This window comes from Plasmodium chabaudi (genome assembly GCF_900002335.3).
Source record: "Plasmodium chabaudi chabaudi strain AS genome assembly, chromosome: 9".
NCBI lineage: Eukaryota > Apicomplexa > Aconoidasida > Haemosporida > Plasmodiidae > Plasmodium > Plasmodium chabaudi.
In genome coordinates this window covers 163,269-178,935 of record NC_030109.2, presented here as the reverse complement: position 1 = coordinate 178,935, position 15,667 = coordinate 163,269, and the positions used below count along the sequence as shown (strand labels likewise).

The following is a 15,667-nucleotide window of genomic DNA, read 5'->3' as shown; positions in this document are numbered from 1 at the left end:
TTTTTACTTTTTTATCACATTTTTCCGATTTTTATATATCTACAATTTTTTTTTTTTTTCTCCCAATTAATATCAATTTGACTTTTTCTCATTTATTAAAAAAAAAAAAATAAAATTTACGTAAATACGTACATATAAATCAATGAAGAAATAGCATGGGATTTTTTTTATTAGGGTAGAAAAATAAAAAGTCATTTTTAATGTTTTGAAGAAATTGCAAAAAAGTAAAATTATATAAATATACAAAGCATAACAAAAAGTGAAAAAAAAAAAAAGAGTGTGCATTTTCACGCTGTGTTTTATATATTTTTTATTGATGAAATAATTTTGATTTTTATGACAAGAACTTGTTTAGCTTTTACCTTAAAAAAGCTATAACGAATAAATAAATATGTACATACTATATACACATTTTTTTTATATTATTTTTTAAGTAACGAACTTGATTATATTTGTACAAAGTAACATATATACATAGTTTATTTTGTTTTACATTGCTTTCTTTTATATATTATTTAATTAGTTCAATACACACTTTGCGTTGATATAATATTGCGGAAAGCGGGTTTAAAAAAAAGTTGATCTCGTCGAGTGTATATAGAAAGGAATAGAAGTCAAGGCATTTTTTGGAATATCCTATACATTTTAAAACGTACAAATATTTATATTAAAAACTGATTTAAGATGATGCTATATTTGTTTGCGTTGGCAGTGGCTTACATTGCCAGTGTTGGAAATTGTAAATATAATATAAAGCATGCTGGGAAATTAATATTAACAGAGCAACTAAACAGTATATCGAAACTTCGTGTAATAAGTGAAGGAGACTCAATCAAATTAGAAACAGAGTACTTAATGAATTTTCCAATATATTGTATACCTCATATGGCAATTGATAGTAATAGTAAAAAAAATAAAAAACCGATATACTATATAAAACAAGAATTTCAAGATTCTTTGAATTTATATAAAAATAATATAAATATTATGCCCATAACATTTAATGATAAAAATTATATAGCTGGTATGGCAGCTAATGATGGATTAGTCTTAATGGTCGTTGATATTGATATATACAAAGTTGATGAAGAAAGACAAAGAGTTTCAATGCTTAGCATCAATGATGTAAAGTATGATAAACTATTTAATAATGATGACATGTTTTATACAGGAATAGTATCCGATGTTGTTGAAAATCAATTTTTTTTGATATGTGCAATAAAAAGTAAATATTTCATTGCTCATATAAAATATGATGAAAATAAAGGATATATCACCATATTAAGTGTTATTGAAAAGTTAAATGGAAAAAATTTATCTGTTGTTAATTCAGTCAGTGTTGTAGAGGACAGATTATATGTCGTTGAGAATGCAGAAAATATTTATCAAGCTGTAATTGATAGAAGCAATATGAAAAATAACGCTAATTTAAAAGCTAAACACATATATTCCTTTGCAAATAAGAATGAAAAAATATTAGGGTTAAGTTCTAAAATGACCACAAATCCAATGACAAACAATCTTACTGATTATATAATTATTAATACAAAAAAAATCTCCCAAGATAAACCCTCTTCTGAAAATTGTATATACTTAGCAAGTGTAAATATAAATAATGATAAAGAAATTGAAATTTTTAATATTATAGATATGTACAGTTCAGATATTAATCCTATGTACTTCAGTGTTTATGATATATATTTATCTATGGATAGCCGTAAAGATCCAGCAGAACAAAAATTATGGATGAAACAATTAAAAAATGATAAACCTAAATATTTTAATATTCCTAATAAGAATGTTAATGAAAATAAAGAAAATGGTGAAGATGAAAAATATATGTTAGATATATTATGGACAAATCAATTTAATTGTACAATCAATAAAGGAAGTGTAGATCTTCGAAATGCTAAATCGGTTTCAAATAATGATATTAAAAAATTGCCAATGAAAAAAATAAATAATCATTTATCAACATCCCCTAATGCAATATGTTCAAGTACTTGCTCAAGAGAAAATAAAGTTTTTGATGAAATTTGTTACTATGATGCCCAAAATAATTTTGTTAGTAGTTTAAACACATCAGAAAATTATAGTGATGGTTATACTGGTCATATTATATTCGATGGATTAAAGAATTATATTGCATTTGATTATAAATCTGCAAAAGGCGCACATTTATTATCATACCCATTAGATAATATGATATATATATATTTAAAAAATGGAGATGTAAAAATTAATTTACCACAGCCATATGGATTATCAGTAGATAAATATAATAGCACAGACAGTGAACTAATTGTATATATAGCATGTAATGATGATGGAAAAAATTATATTAATAAATGTGTTGTAGATCAAAAAGATAAATCATATCAATGTTTTAATGTTTATAAAAAGAAAAAAGAGGATACTGAACTATTTCAATATATTTCCTATATTACCTACACAAGTAATAATGAAGAACATAATTATATTTATGTTACGAATAATAAAAAATCTATATATAAGTTAGAGAAAAATGGAAAGAAATGGTCCTTCAATGAATGGCTAACATTAGAAAAACCAAATCACCGTGTAGGTCCAGTTGTTGCATTATTAAACTATTTTTATGTACATAAAAATACATTAAGCATGATGAAAACAAAATTCCCACAAAATGAAATAATACAAAAACTAGCTACATCAAACGAAGAAGATTTACATATAACAGATGATGAATATATATTTTTACAAAATTCTCATACAGTTGTTTTTGCTGCTAATTTAGATTCATATGGAAAAGAAACAGGATCTCAAATTAATTTTTATGCGAAATTATTTGATGAAAATTATCATCAATCTTTTGAAGTAGATAGTATAGTTACAAGTATTGAAAACGCATCAACAATGAGCTACTACTTGCACGAATAAGTAGAGGCGGCTTCCGTATCTTTCCACAAATTTTCTACAAATTTTTATGTCATTTTTGATGCCATTTTTATGTCTATTTTTCTGTTTTGCCGATTCATAATAGCGGCATTCCCCCTTTTTTGTCACCCTATTGTTGCATAATGTGATTTTTTTTTTTTTTACATTTATTTTTACATTTTTAATTTATCAACAATTAATGCATGTGCATATGTTTCGTTTTTTCAATTTTTTAAATTTTCATTCATATTCTGAATCCAAATCACTTAAAAGTGCATTTTTCCAAATAGACAAAACCAAATTTTTAAATTCACTTTTATCAATAGATTTATCATTATTTTTGTCAGCGTAATCGATCATGCGTTTTAGTTCCGACTCCTCAATGGGTTCCCCTAAAAAAAGATGTGCATACATACATGCATTATGTTAGTTTCAGATAAACATATATGGATGGATAGCACATGGGTTATCCATTCGTCATTCCTACCTATGTCATCGCAAGCTGCTTTTAGAGAGCTCAAAGTAATTTTTCCTAAATTGTAAAAAAAGTATGGAAATGTAAAGCGTAGGGAGTGTAAGCATGGAAATGTAAAGCGGTAGGGAGTGTAAGCATTAACAGTATTTAGGTACCGGTATCATTGGGATCGAAGAGTGAAAACATGTTATCTATTTCTTCTTCGTTATATCTGGTATTTATATGCTTTGATGCGATATCAAAAAATTCATCAAAATTTAGTTTATCATCAATATTATTTTTTATTTCTAAAAATAATTTTTTTACTTGTTCTTTTTTAAAATTTAAACCAAGAGATCTTAAAGCAAAATAAAATTCTCTAATATCAATATACCCACTTTTACTGGTATCAAATAATGAGAAGCATTCATATATTTCTTTCTCTATGTCTTCGTTAATTTCTGTTTCTATTTTCCCTTCGACTATCATTGTGGCGTTTCAGTTTTGTCTGCTTTTCCCCTTTGGTTGATTTACAATAGCATTATTTATAACAAAGTATGCTAAGAAGAATAATAATTAAATATATTGAGCAATTGTCTCGTTTTTTTTCTTTAAATAATTTTTATTTTAAAAGGGTTTCCAGAATAGGAAAATATTCGGTATGCATATGTATAATTAATTATATACACCTTTTTTATGTTTAAAAATGGCAAAAAAAAATACAATATATGTGTGTGTGACCTTTGTATATAATTTTTAAGGAAGTAAACAAGCTTAGGACATTTTAAAAAAAGATAAAAATATTTAGTATAATTAATATTGATAAACAATATTTGCACAGTTTATTATAAAAATATGTAAAAAATTTAGAAAATTTTCCACTTTTTAAATATAATATAATATTATATTATGCATATCTATACAAAATTTGTAATAAGTTAGACTTAAAAATTGTAAATTTATGACCTCATAAAAAAAAAAAAAAATACAGCTTTTTTTTATGGCTAGCCAAGAAAAATATTTTATTTTAGCATAAAATAAATAAGTTTGACAAAAATTTATTCATCCCAATTTTGTTATTATTTTAATACATATTGTGAAAAAGACTTTATTTCTTTTTATTTTACACCCAATTTTCCAAAAGGAGAAAAAATATACATTATATAGTCTTAGAAATGGAATTTTTATTTTTCTTATTCGAATAGTTTTAGCAAAACTTTAGTTGTCAACATTTGAAAGTATAATTAATATGCAGCATATTGTGATATAGCTGTTTTTATTTTTTTTTTTTGGCTAGATTAGTAAGGTAGTATATGCAATGAAAAAGGAAAAGAATATATACCCGAATTTAAACGATATTTTTATATTAAGGACTAAACAAAAGGTTGTAGTATCATCTGATTGTTATCATTTATTTTGTGTTATTACTTTATATTTTTGTTGACATTTTTGTCCATTGTTTTTTTATAGACTCTCTTTCCCCCTTTATAAGGGGAATAAATAAAGAACTTATTTTAATTCGCTTAACATAATTAAAATTTTAAGCTTTTAAAATTGTAAAATATTTAAAATAAAAAAAAATAAAATTGTGATAAATTATTCTTTTTAATTTAAAAAAAATATCATTAATATAGTAAATAAGTAAAATAGATTTGAATTTTTTTTGTTTATGGGATTGTAAATAATATGATAATTTTTATTGGCAATGGAGGTGGTGTAGGTGTATAGCCTTATTCCGCTATATACTTAACCTTCTTATTTTTTTTTTTTTTTTAAGGGTATATATTTTATGCCCATATATATATATATATAATTATTATATATATGCATTTCTATATATTCCGATAAAGCATGAAAAATAAAAATATTGCTATTGTATAATGCGTATATTATACATATATTATATTAATAGGGCGGTAATAAAAATAATTAAGATATATAGGGTGGGTATGCATTAAAATTTGTTTTGTCATGGGGAAATATATACAAAATAACAATAAATTTATAAGCATATTTAGTGCGAAAAAAATAAGAATATATACGCATAAAAAATTATTATATAATGTATAGTGCCAAGAAAGGATAATTATATATATATATGAATAATAAAAAGTTTTGTATTTGGATTATATAAATAATAATATATAGAATGAGAATACTCTGAAATTTAAATTAAAAAGAGTTATATAGTTTTAATTTTTTTTAACGTTTCCAAATAAATAATTTTTTTTTTAAATTTATTATTTATTTTTATTATATAAAACACAAATTGTTAAGAAGTTTTAACAACTTTTTATTATTTTAAAATTTTATATACATTTAAAGAAATTTCCCAAAACACTGACTTATTTAAAATCTTTTGTGAAAAATGGTAATACAAAATAAAAAAAAACGGAAAAAAATTATATGTAGAAATATAATGTATTGTGGGATTATTTGAGTTGAAAAAATATATAAGATTCTTAAATTTATAATATGGCTAGCATATATGAAAAAATTTTCATATATTCTTGAAAGGCTCTGTTCATACTATATGCTTACTTGTACATAATGTTATTCCATTTATTACGTTCCCATTTATTACGCCCCCATTTATCACTTCCTCACCTTTTACTTCTTCTTTGCAGGGTAAAGGAATAAAGAAACACATGAAGAGGGTCAATGCCCCATCGCATTGGATGTTGAACAAAATGGATGGCCAATATGCCCCCAAAACCAGCAGTGGACCCCATAAGTTACTTGAAAGTATACCCTTGGTTATTCTTTTAAGAAATAGGCTAAAATATGCTTTAACTTTCGATGAAGTAAAAATGATTTTAATTCAAAAGATCGTAAAAGTTGATAATAAAACAAGAACAGATTGTACATTCCCAGTAGGATTAATGGATGTTATACATATCACTAAATCCAATGAATATTTTCGATTATTATATGATGTCAAAGGTCGATTTGTTCCCCACAGAATTACAAACGAAGAAAGCAAATATAAATTATGCAAAGTAAAAAAAATAATATTAAGAAAAGGAAAATTATCTATTGCTATTACTCATGATGGTCGAAGTATACCATATATCCATCCTGAAGTAAAAGTTAATGATACTATAAGATTAGATTTAGAATCAGGAAAAGTTTTAGAGCATTTAAAATTTCAAGTTGGTAATATGGTTATGGTAACAGCTGGACACAGTGTTGGTAGAGTAGGAACTATTTTATCTATTGATAAAAATATCGGAACATATGATATTATTCATGTTAAAGATAGTCGAGGAAAAGTATTTGCTACAAGATTAAGTAACATATTTGTTATTGGCGATGCTACAAAACCATATATCAGTTTACCAAGAGAAAAGGGTATCAAATTAGATATCATCGAAGAAAGAAGAAACAGATTAAAGGCTCAAAATAATTAAGGCATCAAATATGTGATAAAATGTGATAATCATTTTTAATTTGACATTCACAAATGGGGGGAGCCTTTATACTAGCTTAAATTATTATGCCATTGTTTGGCTCATTCATAATCAGAAAAACGGTTGGAAAAGTTGAAAAAGTTGAAAAAGTTGAAAAAGTTGGAAAAGTTGGAAAAGTTGAAAAAAGTTGAAAAAAGTTGGAAAAAAGTCGAACAAAATTGATTAAAAAAAAATTTTGGAAAATTATTGAGATATTATAAAATATCCACCTTTTGATATGATCAGTAAAAATTTCCATTTTTCCAAAAAGAGATGAACTTTTTTGACCCCCTTAAAACTTTGAAGATTTAATGAGATTAAAATGTGAATATTTTTTTTCATTTTTCATTTCGCTTGCATTATATTTTATTATGTTTTCCTTTTTCATATGCCTTATCCGTATATCTTGTAAAAGAGCGAATAGGCATGGATTAAAAAAAATATACATAAACATATATATGTAAAAAAAACTTAATGCGCTGTAACTATTATAAATTTTATATTTATATCGTATTATAAATTATTTTCCATTTCCAATATTTTAAAATATAGTATTTCCTTAAATAGGGTAAAAAAAAAAAGGATTAAGGGCAAAAATATATTTATTATGTGTGTGCATATTTGAGATAAATAAAATAAGCATATTAAATTTGTCATATATTTTATTGAGTGATAAAAAATAATTTATGGTCTCATAAGTAATATAATAAAGTATGTCTCTTATTTCCCAATTTTCTTTTTATTTCAAAATGGAAATTTTGTTTATCATCCCACTTATTATGTTAGCATAAATAGTTTGACAAATGATTGGCATAAACTAATCAACAAATTGTTACTTACATTATCATATTTCATATATTTGTGTACAATAGTCGATTTTAAATTATATGCATAAAGTTATAATACTTATATTTATGCAATGTAATAATAAAATTACGGTAAAAATATAAGTAAAAATACAATGCTTGATTTTACAAAATATAATAATTAAAAAAGTAAATTATTTTATTTTATGTATTTACGCATTTTCATTGGCTAGCCATATACGCATAAAATTTTTAAGGCTTATATGGGAAGCCATAAAAAAAAAAAAAAAAAATAATAAATTAAAAAATCGGAATACGTAAAGTATAAAATAGATATTATAAAAATATAATAATGCTTTATTTTTAATCTTAATAATTAATTATATATATAGTAAATACTTGATTTTTTCCTATTATTATTTATATAAAATTGGGAAAATATAATATATATATTTTTTTTGATTTCATAACTTTTTAATTTATCAAGCATTTAGTATTTACATAATTTAATATGATTATTGAGAATATATACATAAGTAATATATTTTAACGAACGAAGTGACGAAGCCAAGAAAATACATACTTACATTTCTGATTATAGCGATATTTTTCGTTTTCCATTTTAGGGACATATGATTATATATATATGGCTACATTAGCTTTTAATTAAACGGCCCTAAAATTTTGATATTGATGGCGTAAAAAAACAAAAAAGTAAGCATTTGCAAGCTGAAGCCAAGAGGATACATATATGTGTATGTATAAAAGCATTTTCCGTTTCTTTAATTTTTTAAAAATATATAATAAAAATTTTCAGACAATTTAAAAAAAAAAAAAAATTAATATGAGCAATTATTTTGAATGATTTGCACACACATTTTGATTAAAAATCTATGGAATTAAATAAATTATTTTATAATTTAAAAATAAATAAAAGTTAATGATGAAAAAATTAATAAATATAAGTGCATTTATTGTAACATTTTTACCTAATGTTATATATTCACTTGGGGAAAGTAATAAAATAGCTACTGTTGTCTTTGATACTAATACAATAAACAAAAAGGATGCATTTCAATATGTATATATAGATAAAAATTATCATGCCCCTGAAATATTATCATCAGAAATAGGGAATATAGACATTGATAATGAAATACATTTTTACAAAAGTTATACAAGCATTATAAGTTTTTTTAAATTCCGTCCTCCTACTAATATAAAATTTAGTTTTAAATATGATGGTGGTGATCTAGTTATTTTAAAAAACAATAAAAAAGGAATAGTATGTAAAATCCCTGATATATTTCATAATGAAACAGGTCTTAATTTTTTTATGCGAAATAAAAGTAGTGACTCCAAAAAAGGTATTAAATATGAACCCTTTACTGTAAAAATATTACCTAATTGGGAAGAAAGAAATTCATTTGAAGATGATGATAGTAAAAATTCTGATCCCGTTGATGATGAATATCAAGATGATGATGATTCAGAAGATGAAGACAATGATCATACTAATGGTCCTGTTGATAGAAGTGCTATATGTGAAATTGAAAGTGATAAATTTTTATCTCATAAATTATTATGCTACCCATCAATGCATGCAAATAATCAAATTAAAATGAGTTTTATAAAAAATACAGAATTTAATAATTTATTAGAATTGGGAACTAAATATATAACTAAAAGTAATTATCCTTTGATTGAAAGTATTATAACACATTTAAAAAATAGTTCACGTATTAATGTAGATATAAAAAATATTTCATATTACATTTTTATGAAAACGATGAGTTGTAATTTAAAACAATCACTTATGTTAAGTATGGGTATTGAAAAAAATAAAGATGAAAATGACATAAAAAATAAATTTGGTATACCTAATATATCAGATATATTTGGTATGGGTAATATAGGAGATAATAATAAAATGAGCCCGGCCATGACAGGAAAAAATATCAATGATTTTACTGATGAAGACATAAATAAGCAAAATAAATTTTTAACTGAGAGTGCACCATTTAAAGAACAAGAAAATAATAATTTTGTAATTTGGAAGCATACTAATGAATATTTATTAAAAGAAAATTGTGCAGAATGTAATCGTATATTAATTAGTGAAGGTGAACTTTATAATTGTTATGGTAACTTAGAAAATGTTTATGAAATAAAAATATCTAAAGACAATATTATAGATAAATTAAAAAAAAAAAAAATAAAATATATAAGTTCGGTAAATAATTATACAGCTTATTATTATGACAATATTAACTACTTAGTTATATTAAAAAATTATAAATTAGATACATTTTTTAAATTAAATAATGTATTAGATTTTGTAATTTTTACTAGTCTTGTTAATAATTTAAGTTTTTATTATATATCAAATAATGATAGTGATAAAATATTAAATGTATATCGTTGTTCAGGGCTTAGTATTGTCAGTTGTGCTCTCATTTCTACTATACCTAATGAAGATAAAGATGACGATTATGGAAGTAATATATATTTGTCGACAGCACAAACTAGAGATGCTAGAGCTGTATATGTTAGTACTCGAAATAAAGTATGGGCAATAAAAGTTGAAGAAGGGGCACCTTATGGTGATATTATAAATCAAGTATATGTAAGAAAAGTTATAGATTCAATAGATAATCCAAATGAAGGCTATTTTGGAAATATAAATTGTTATAATATTAAAATTAAGCAATATGAAAGCTTGTTTACACAATTTTATAATGTAAAAATACACGACACTGAAGGTGTAGGATGTTCATACTTAAAACATTTTAACGATCATGAAAATATTCTTTTAGTATCGTTTGCTGAAAATAGAAATTTTATTCAACGTAATTATCATATCGTAAGAAATAAAAATTATATCCTCTCTACTGGTGAAATTATTTTAGATCTAAAAATAAGCGGCATGAACGATATATTTATTATGATTGGAATTCTTATATGTATAATTTGTCTGCTATCTTACGTATACAGATACTTTTTCCCCAAGTAAGATCTTTAAAAGATGAAAATGTTTATATCCATTTTTAGGAAATCCTTTAATCCGTTTGGTTCTCTATTTAATATGTTTTTTTTCTAATTAATTCGTTTTTTTTTTTCCTTTTAGACTACCTAAAATATACACTAGGGATCATGAGTTTTTTGCCAATTCGAAAAATAGTTGCCCATCTACAGTAGGTGAATAAATGTTTTCACCCTATCCTCTTTTTTTAGTATTTTGTCAAGGAAGACCATAATTCAAAAATATTTTTTTTACATTCTTTGGAGAGAACAATCCAAGTCTACCCTTTTAATATATAAATAAGATGGATGCTATCCAAATTGCACACATGTATGTAATATCAATAAAATTTTTTTCTTTTGAACCTTATAAGTATAAATATACATATACTTGAATATGTAAAGACATAGAATAGCAAGTATATGTAATGCTCGTGTCTTGCATATTTATGATTTGTGCAATTTCATTATTTTATAAGAAAGAAAATAAATAAAGGCAATGAAATATTATTTTTTAGTATTAATATTTATACATGAAAATGGGGAAATTTTATAATTTTTTTTCTTTTATTTAAATATTTATATTATGTCATTGTTTATTTATTTTATGGATATATATTCCGTCTTTGATTTTTTGCATTTTTCTGTCATTTATCCACAACAATATCTTCACATTATGTGCATAATATATATATGTATATATTTGTGTATATATGTTCTAATATATAAGCATTATTATTTTTTTTTTTCTTTGAGATACTTTTATTAGAAATATGTTTTTAAATTATACTTTATTACATTAATAATGAATATTTAAAGTTTGATAAAATCGAAAAAAAAATTATGTGCCTTTTTTGTGCTATTTTTCACATGTCTTGTTATATGGAAAAAATTGGCACAAATAAAATTATATATTAAACAAGGTATTGTATAAAACAGCCTGAACATGTTAATATAAAAAAGGGACAAAAAAAAAATATTTATATTATCAAAACAGCTATAATATTTTTTATTGTAATTAACATAATGTTTAGTGTTATTTGTTCAATTCTATAATGATGAAATTAGCTAAAGTTGAATATTGTAATTGGTGTTTGTTTTCAAAAAATGGGCTTTTCTTATTATATGTTGTTGATAATAAAATATTTTTAATGGAAATTGAAAATTTGAGAATAAACAAAATTTATGTAACTAGTTACAAAATCGATTATATAGAGTTCTCAAGTGATAATGTTCATTTTTTAGTTTTAATAAAAGATAAAGGATGTGTTCTTGTCTACTCATTTTATGATGATGATGTTATTTATAAAATTGAAGATCATTTCCAAAAGTACACACATTCTTTTTTTATTAACAAATATAGCTATATATGTGTTTTAAAATATGAACAAGTAATAAAAAAAAAAAAATATATGCATGTTCATATAATACTATGTATGTGTGTGATTTTTCGAAAATAATTTCTTCACATTTTTAAAAGATCTGATAATTATGGTTTAATAGTTTTGCATGTCTCGTACAGTGGTGCTTGGTTGGTCTTATTTGTGCTAAACCATTTTTCTGTTATACATAAATAAATCTATGTCTATACTAATATGAATGGTAAAATTTTTTATGTACAGAAATGCATAAGCATATATGACAGAAATAAGGAAGAAATGTGCTTACTAAATATTAAAAATGCAAAATTGAAAAAAAAAAAATATTGTTTAGATGAGGATGAAACTATATTTGCTTGTATAACTGAAAATAATAAGAAGAATAAAATTTGTTTGATATCATTTCCCAATTGTGCATTTATAAACACTATACAATGTATCAATTACGAGCCTAATTGTGTTTTTTTTACAAAAACAAATAATATTATAACTCATAGTAAAAAATCTAAATCGATCCATATGTATAAAATAGATGGAGAATTATTATATGTCTATAGTTATTTATCCCAATTACCATGTAAAAAAATGTGAACCATATGCATGTACATATATTTATTTATTTTTGGTGTATGGATTGTAAATGACTATGGCTTTATTATGAGGATCATCCATACTTATTTTACTGCACTGTTTTTACGAAATAAAAATAATCTCATCCTATTTTGTTTGTTTTAAAAATAGGCGTAAATGTGTTATCGGAAAATAGCCATAGAAATGTTCTGTTGCTTGGAATGGAAAATGATGAAGTAAGACAAAAGGTGGAAAAGGTGTAAACCAGCAAAATGTAAAGCAGGAAAATGTAAGATTATCTCACTTTTTAGGTCAAAATCTTAAGTTCTGAAAATTTAAAAGAAATAAAAATTTTATTATTAGAGGAGACAATTACCATGGATGAAAAGCTGGTATGACAATTTGTTTGTGAGCTAGCCAAAGTAATATACATTCCTATAATATCTATTGAAATGGTTAAACTAAAAATAAATACAAAACATTATTTTCCTATTTTACACACATTTACAGAAAATATATAAAGAAAATATTTCTAAAAAAAATATACCAAATTTTATATTATCAAGGTAATTAAATTTGTAGATTTTTAAAAAAATAAAAATATATTCCATGTCAAATTGCATATAGAAATATTTATCGATCTAAAATTATGTAATTATATTTTAGTAGCTAAACTGATCATATGGTTTGTATAAATATAATTTTTTTGTATGAGTAGCACAAATTATGATAAGGAAGGGGAAGACACTTTTTCTTTTTACACCAACAGTATGCCCAATAAAGAGTGAACAGAATAGAGGAAGCATTAGGCAAAAATAAAAATAAAATATATTTATATACTTGATAAATATACCTTTTTTTTAATCCTAATGTAACCATAAAAAATAGTATCCGAAGGAGTACATGGAAAATATAAATTGAAGAGTGAAATCGTAAGATGAAAAAGTTGGTTTATTTTATTGGATTTATCTTATTAGCATAAAATAAGTATATGCTAGTTTTGTTAGTATACATAAGATTACGGTTGAACTAATTTTATTTATATTTTTTCATAGACAAAAATGAATGATAGTATAAAAAATATAAAGACTGATATGACAACAAAAATAGGGATAACCTTTTTGTGTGTCAGCATATGTGGAAATTATATAGCCATTGTAAATGGTAATGACTAAACTAGCTAAACATAAATATGATCATATAATTGTAACTTATAATTATGGGCTTGCTTTTGTTATAATAAAATTATAAATATAACAATAAAGAGATATAAATTAAAGTGTGAAAAAAAAATTATATGCCTTTTCAGAAAGTTACAATAATGTTGTAAGGGTTTATTATGCTGAAAACTTTTCCTGCATAGTTGTATTACAACAACAAAAAAAAATAACGAACATACGGTGGGACAGTATATTATACAAACCAAGGTTAAAACAAATTATTTATTTATTTGGTGAAATTGGATAGTATATATATGTGTAGCTTTTATTTTTTTTATTTACAAATAATGCTGTTAATAATTTTGTAGGCTTTTAATTACAACAAATACGCCTTACTTATTTGTGTGGATGCCTAATGAAAGTACAGTTATACAAATGCCGAATGGTACACAAAAAAAATATAGTGTTTTAAAAATAAAATATGATTTCGTTATTTTCAAATTTGTTTATGTGTACTATTGATAGGGTTTATATGTAAGGATGCCCAAATGAGCTTTCATGGTACTGCCCTCTTAGCAAAAAGCCAGGTACTTATAAAAAGTGAAAAATAAAGAGGGTATAAGCATGTGTGTGTGCATATAAAATAATGGCATCCGTCATATTACTCCTCAGCATTAATACTTATTAATTGTTGATACAAGGGGTTTTGATCATAATTTTCCGGTCTTTCTCTCAGACTAAATTGGCTTTATTTCAGAACAAAAGAAAGTCACCATGAAGATAAAAATGTTACCATTACCAAGATGGACATAAATCGAAAAACCCCAAAATGCTCAAATATAATATGCTAATTTTTAATTACTTTAATGAATTAGTCATAAAAAATGGATATACTTACAATGTTTAGATCAAAATATAATTACATTTTTTACGATAATAAAACGATTTTCAATTTGAACTTTTTACATGATGGAACAATCGAATTTGTTAACCCGATTTTGTAAAAACTTTTTAATTTTGGTAAAAAAATAAACCAAGTGTAACATGACAAATGAGAACAGAATGGTAAAACAATATCCTGTCCTGTTAATAATAAAATGAATATTGGCATTGTAAATAGCCAAAAAGGTTTATTGATTTTTCAAATGATGATTGCAAAATGAGAGAACTTTATATTCTTATACATTATTTATAAAAAATTGAATATATAGTATGATAAAGTTTAATATTATAAAAAAAAATTGTACACACTGAAGGGGAAAATATATAATGGCTTCTAGTGAAGCCTTCAAAAAAACACTATTAAAATATCATTATAGCTATATATACAAATATGAATATATAAGCAATATAAATGAACATGTAATAGTTAAATGTATATAAAAATACATTTAATTTTCTTTAACATATATTTTTTTTTTAATGTTTTAAAATATATAAAACAAAACATTTGAATTTTTTTATTAAACACTAAAATAATTGTATATTTTTGTAATTCTTGTCATATAAACATTGGCGCATAATATAGATATTATATTATAAATATATTTATTGCTGCTCTATATGTGTGGTTGGTTTTTTCTTTTTATATATATTTTATAGCATTTATAATTCTTTATTAAATAACAATTCGCAATACATATATATGATATGCTGATATAAAGTGATTTACCTTATATGTATAAAAAAATGAAAGAAAATAAGATTATAAAAATAAAAAAAATATATACTATTTCTTTTAAATTTATTATTATTTTCTTATTTTTTTAAACATTTCTTCAGTGTGGAAAAATATTACTAATCTTTCATTTCTTTGTTAATGTAATTTCACTTTTTTCTCTCTTTTAATATAATTCTTTTTATTATACATGTACATGTTAATGTAAAACATGAACACGTTCATGTATTTTCCTCG

The 15,667-nt window shown here is 23.4% G+C and overlaps 5 protein-coding genes across 5 annotated transcripts; 4 read left to right on the top strand and 1 right to left on the bottom strand.

The window, feature by feature from the left end:
* Positions 1-684: 684 nt before the first annotated feature.
* PCHAS_0903000 (translocon component PTEX88, putative) lies at positions 685-2,916 on the top strand (the record flags this gene model as incomplete). Its single annotated transcript, XM_735060.2, has 1 exon — positions 685-2,916. One exon carries the CDS (start codon positions 685-687, stop codon positions 2,914-2,916), a length of 2,232 nt encoding a protein of 743 aa, XP_740153.2.
* A 237-nt stretch (positions 2,917-3,153) lies between these two features.
* PCHAS_0902900 (centrin-4, putative) lies at positions 3,154-3,856 on the bottom strand (the record flags this gene model as incomplete). Its single annotated transcript, XM_016798017.1, has 3 exons — positions 3,154-3,305; positions 3,401-3,445; positions 3,544-3,856. 3 exons carry the CDS (start codon positions 3,854-3,856, stop codon positions 3,154-3,156), a joined length of 510 nt encoding a protein of 169 aa, XP_016655280.1.
* A 1,879-nt stretch (positions 3,857-5,735) lies between these two features.
* On the top strand, positions 5,736-6,777 carry PCHAS_0902800 (40S ribosomal protein S4, putative; the record flags this gene model as incomplete). Its single annotated transcript, XM_016798016.1, has 2 exons — positions 5,736-5,738; positions 5,995-6,777. The coding sequence occupies 2 exons, from the start codon at positions 5,736-5,738 to the stop codon at positions 6,775-6,777; spliced, it is 786 nt and encodes a 261-aa protein (XP_016655279.1).
* A 1,785-nt stretch (positions 6,778-8,562) lies between these two features.
* PCHAS_0902700 (conserved Plasmodium protein, unknown function) lies at positions 8,563-10,828 on the top strand (the record flags this gene model as incomplete). The annotated part of the gene is made up of 2 exons (XM_730900.2): positions 8,563-10,631; positions 10,750-10,828. 2 exons carry the CDS (start codon positions 8,563-8,565, stop codon positions 10,826-10,828), a joined length of 2,148 nt encoding a protein of 715 aa, XP_735993.2.
* An 870-nt stretch (positions 10,829-11,698) lies between these two features.
* On the top strand, positions 11,699-14,530 carry PCHAS_0902600 (WD repeat-containing protein WRAP73, putative; the record flags this gene model as incomplete). The annotated part of the gene is made up of 12 exons (XM_016798015.1): positions 11,699-12,034; positions 12,266-12,599; positions 12,764-12,828; positions 12,904-12,984; positions 13,103-13,158; positions 13,311-13,360; positions 13,481-13,524; positions 13,648-13,756; positions 13,902-14,019; positions 14,121-14,197; positions 14,278-14,339; positions 14,489-14,530. 12 exons carry the CDS (start codon positions 11,699-11,701, stop codon positions 14,528-14,530), a joined length of 1,374 nt encoding a protein of 457 aa, XP_016655278.1.
* Between the last annotated feature and the right edge of the window lie 1,137 nt (positions 14,531-15,667).